Genomic DNA, 5,317 nt, shown 5'->3' with positions numbered 1-5,317 from the left:
ACTAATTAGACTATAGGGAATCCGATCAACCAATCGGAGATTGTGATCGCTTGCATTCGCCAACAGTGGGGTATGGGTATAGTGACAACTATAACAACTATCAAAAGTTACTATTTTTATATGGCTATTACTTGTTTTTATTAGCAATACACTTGGCCAATTGAATCTAAGATTTTTTTAAACAAATAAACAAACGCAGCCCAAAAAAGTTGTTAGCGTAGAAGTGACAGAAATCAGGCCCACCTTTAAAATAAACAAAATATTTTGTCGACATTTTCATAACTCGAATAATAACAAACAAATGAGAAAGAAGGATTTATTGCATACAGATAGACATAGTAGATAGGAGACAAACATTAGCTTAGTATGAAAATAAAATGTTTCGAGAACACATTCAAAAATTTCACCTTTTATGTCATCGCTCAGAGTGATGTATATGTAAGCACACATCAGCACACATGACGAAATCATGAGGAACTGGGGCGGTTTCCAGCCCCAGCTATTATTTTTGCTTCTTTGACACACGTTAAAAATACATTATTTCTGACGGGAAAACCGTAAAAATTAATATAAAACATTGTAAAAGGTTATTTTTGTCTTTGAGGTAAAAAAGAAGAAAAGCAAATGATTTATAATAGGTAACATCAGTTAGATCAGTTAAGCCCTCAAGTTTCTATGACAGGAGGGCTACAACGAAATTCGAAAATCAAAGTTCGTATCGTACCGTCTCTCTCACTCTCGTATTAAATAATATTAGCGTCAGCGGGACGGTACGATACGAACTTCGAATTTAGAATTTCGTAGTAGCCCCGCTGCGCGCTGGTTAGTTGACGCAGTACCATTAGGTCAATGAGGGCTATCGCGTATGAATTCGCCGCTAGAGGCGCTAGTGTAGCGTGAGGTCTCCGAAATGTCAAATCTCATAGTTTTTGGGTGAGCTACGCGGGTTTATTTATAATCAGAATAATTTTATGAATATTTTGTATTATGCGTTACGGGGCAATGAATGTATGTGTTTTGAGACAGTCTGGTCTTTCTGAAACTTTTGTCCTACCTTTTTTTCCGAACAAAACGGTACGGTTTTAAGGTGTATTAAATATGATTTTAATCTAAACTTTGTTTTCACGCCCGTAATAACAGACTTTGAAAGCCATACTTAAAAACCTCACGCAACAGTGCGCCATCTAGTGAGACAAAAAACGATAGCCCTCATTGGACAACTTTGACATTTGCGACACGTTTGTGATTGGTTACATAAGTAAATGAGCCAATCACAAGCAAGACTAGTAACGTCAAACAGACCTCTTGTTACTAACGCCATCTAGCGATGATACGTGAAATACCTGTCAAGACACTTTCATTTTAAATGTGTAAAATCAAAAGAGGTGTATTTAAATCACAGCCCGTGTCTCAACTTTGTTGCTGAGGAATGATCAGGGCGATGTTTTCGTCTCAACTCTTTGAAAACTCTGTAGTCAGCCTCAACGTCTCTGTTAAACGCCACTACATGGCGCTGCTTCGACGGCCCTCGTTTTAAAACCCCTGATGGGGTAGAAGCCAGCACAGAATGCATGTAAATATGACCCTTCTCTCCGTAAAAATGTACAAAGCCATATTCCGCACTAAAAGCTGTCAAACCTCCTACTTTAGCATCACAAGGGTTCACAACAGCACTATTATTCATAAGCAAGTATGCTACTCCATCAATTATGAAAGGTACAGCGTGGTCTTCTGATGTATCATCAGAGGACATCATTTCCGGCATCCATAGCGGACGAGCCAAAATAGGTTTCTTAACTTCAAAATTCAAACCAGTTACTTTTACAGGCGTGGCGCTTCCTTTATATAAAACTTGAGGTTTATTATCCTCCCCTAAAAAGTAAATAGCGCCTTGAAAATCGAGAACGAAATCCTTAGCGTATTCTATTCCATCCACCTTAGTTTTCACAGTCCCTTTAGCGGTTATATTGTAAATTTTGTTATCTGCACCAAGCGCGTAGATTTCATCTTGATTTGATACTTTGTCTATAGCTTTAAAGTCTTCAGTTATATTTCCAAATTTATCTATATCTTGACTCTTTGGGTTGTATGTATAAATTCCATCGCTTGCTGTCATATAAATAAGAACACTGTCTACATCGAATTCACCGAATGGATAGTCAGCTACAGAGTCAGTTCCGTCTTTGATTTTTCTAGCCGTTCTATTGTTTAGTAAATAAATACCTTCGTTTTTCCCATTTTCATATAAATTGAAGTAAACAGGAGGATGTTTAGAGGGATCAGGAGTATAGAAATCAAACATGTCTAATGCTGATGGTGGCACAAAAATGTTTCTTATTTCTTTGTTGGTGGAGTATAGGTCTAACGTTTGCCCTGAAGAATAGAAGGTCTTCTTCTGGTGTAGCCCCAAAGGGTTGGTGCTAGTGTATACTTCTGTCTCCGTCTCATCGCCAAACGCGAGGGCATAGAAAAGACAAAAGCACAGTGCAATCTAAAACAGAAAATTAAAGATATTAATAATGTTGTTTAAGTATATGTACTTAAGGCCTTGGTAGCCCAGAATTGGATTTACAATTCCCGGGCTCACACCTCTGAGTTTTTCGGAACTTAGATATTACGAACTATAGCGACAAATAATTTGCTCTAATAATTAACAACCTACAACTTAACTAAGTACGTAGATAACAATAACATTATAAAAAGATAACCCCGTCCCAAAGATCTGCCTGCGGCAGTGGGGTTAACGTGACACTGGTGGCATTAACCCTTTATAGTTTTATAGTTTTATTTAGAGAACAAACAGAAATAGATGTACAATAATAGTTCTTATGTTCTACATTTTTTTAAATCACATTCATCTACCTCCTCAACCGCTCTCACTGAGAATTATATTAAAGTCTCAAAGTAATTCGACACTGACAGTGTGCGCTGCAAATCTTTCAAAGAAAGACAAAAAAAACAAAAATGAAATAAAATTAACAATAGAAAAGTTCCAATGCCTACATTTAAGTACACTGACAACAGCGCGATAACCCGCCAATCAGTAGCCAACAATGATGTACAAAAAAAAAGATATTCAGTAAAAAAAAAACAATAAGATAGTATAGTAAAACCAAAAATTATTCTGACGCTGACCTTCAACAGCGGGAGACGTCAAGCCCCCAATGAGCCAATGCTAGAGTCATGCAGGCAGGTATAGCTAGCTTCAGACCGCAAGTGCGATTCCCTTGAAAAATTAAGTAGGTACCGAAATATACTAAATTTGGCCCTCAAATGTATGCAGTAATAGGTAATTTTGTATGTAGTGGGCCAAATTGTAGGTATAGTTTTGCAGAAGTAAAAAGTTTTTCTCCTAAGCCCAGCTTTGTATGAAAATGGCAAAGACTACCAACTGTAATAATGAGTGCAAACTTACTTAATTATAATGATGAACGTGTCAAAATTTATAAAATTTTAGAATTATAATGGACGAAATACGTAATGGTTACCTATTTGAAATTAATAATGTGTAAAGTGCCTTTTGCACTTGCGGAATAAACGATTTGAATTCGTATTTGATATAATTTTTCAGTCAAAATATTAATTAGGCGAACTTTTTAATAATATACTTTATATTATAATTTTATTAAGTAAAACGAGGTGAGAAGGGACTGCGGGGAGTAGGGATAGAACTAATATTTTGTGTTTTCACTTGCTACTTAAAATTTCGGGCTCAGCTTGCTCTAAAAGTAGTTTAGTTATATTTTTAGACATATCATATCTCCTTTTATCTGGTAATTTGTTATCGTCATTTTTTTATTTATTCCCATCCCTTCTGACCCCACTGCTGCTGTAGCTGGGATTTGCCCATATTTTAGTGTTTATTGTTTAAACTACGGATGGAACTTCATTATTAAACTAAAATTCATACCACCGGAACATTTTTTATCTATAAAAATCAACTTGCTACATTATATGAAAATATTTTTTATCGAGTTTTGAACTTCAATTTTGACCCTACTCACTCATGAAATATTACGTATTTGATATATGTAATTTTCTCTGAAATTTTCAACTTTACAGAATTTATATAAATGAAATCTAATGTATCATTGAAATATAACTTTTTGCCTTGCTACTCCGCACTACTGTCTTTCTACTATGTCTGTGTAGCGCTATGTCTTTTCATGCAGAAAAATCAACATTTACACTCTGAGACTTGAAGAGACTCAAAATGAAATATAGAGTGACATTTTGAACGCGATTTCGTATTTTTAAGATATTTAAAAAAATCTTCCGCAACTCGATTTGCCAAACAATAAAGGTATATTATAAGAAGCAAGGTAAAAAGCTACAGTTAAAAAAAAGTATCTTCACCTACCTTCATAGCGAGCAGTCTAGAGTATACTGATTTAGTTTTCGCTAAGTGCTATCTTATTTTTTTAAATGTAAAGTCAACCGGGTTTATCATTTAACCTGTAACCTGTAGTAATCATTTTATTACTAGGCAACATGTAAGAGCAGATGGCAGTGGCTAGTGGGTAAACGACCGGAAGAAAACTCGCTTTCAAGTAATATAATTGCATCGAAATCGGTTAATCCGTTTGAGAGCCACGAGGCCACAGACATTGGGATCAAATTTATAACACCCCTCTCTTTGCGTCGGGGTCTAGGGTTGAAAATAGGCTTGGGTGGGAGGCAAAACAAACCGACAGCAGTAATGAAAATTAATAATATTGTAGGTGCGCCTCCTGAGGCTTCGATGAATTAATGAAAAGAGATTTAGAGGCACACGAACGTATAATAAAGATTATCAAAAAGGAAAGTATTTACAATGGAATATTAAACTAGGGAAAAGGAAGGAAATGAGTTTCGCGCAATGGATAGTTCTGTTCAGGACCGCGTCGCCGGAAGGAATGTCGCTCCGCTTCTCGACTGGCCTTCTGGGCAATTCAAATGAACTCGAATACGCCGCGCAATTCCACGCGCCGGTGTGCAGATGTTTATAGTATTGCCAACACGTGGAACCGACTGCGGCTAGCGGGGTAATGGCTTATCTGGACGCTACAATATTAAATACTTACTTACAATAGTTGTAACTGTTTTCCTATAATGTTATAAAAGTGATGTGTGTGTGTGTGTGTATGTTTGTGTCTCCTTCACGCTGGCTGGACATGTTTGTCGCTCTTAATACATAGACATTATAAGTATCTTGATCGGGTTAAGCCGATTCTACTTTTCGGTAGGTGTGAGGAGTTAGATAGTATAACGTTACGTAACGTATAAGGTAACGACAGACCCTAAAGTTATGTGACGTAATGTAATGCCACACCCTAAC

At 36.5% G+C, this 5,317-nt stretch overlaps 1 protein-coding gene across 1 annotated transcript; it reads right to left on the bottom strand.

The window, feature by feature from the left end:
* Positions 1 to 302: 302 nt before the first annotated feature.
* LOC141441522 (uncharacterized) lies at positions 303 to 4,436 on the bottom strand. The gene is made up of 2 exons (XM_074106287.1): positions 4,361 to 4,436; positions 303 to 2,491 (listed from the first exon to the last, which is right to left on the bottom strand). The coding sequence occupies exons 1-2, from the start codon at positions 4,364 to 4,366 to the stop codon at positions 1,397 to 1,399; spliced, it is 1,101 nt and encodes a 366-aa protein (XP_073962388.1). The 5' UTR covers positions 4,367 to 4,436; the 3' UTR covers positions 303 to 1,396.
* Between the last annotated feature and the right edge of the window lie 881 nt (positions 4,437 to 5,317).

The sequence above is a fragment of the Choristoneura fumiferana genome, chromosome 24 (assembly GCF_025370935.1).
Source record: "Choristoneura fumiferana chromosome 24, NRCan_CFum_1, whole genome shotgun sequence".
Taxonomy (NCBI): Eukaryota; Metazoa; Arthropoda; class Insecta; order Lepidoptera; family Tortricidae; genus Choristoneura; species Choristoneura fumiferana.
Note: the sequence above shows the minus strand (reverse complement) of the source record. Positions and strands in the feature narration are given on the sequence as shown.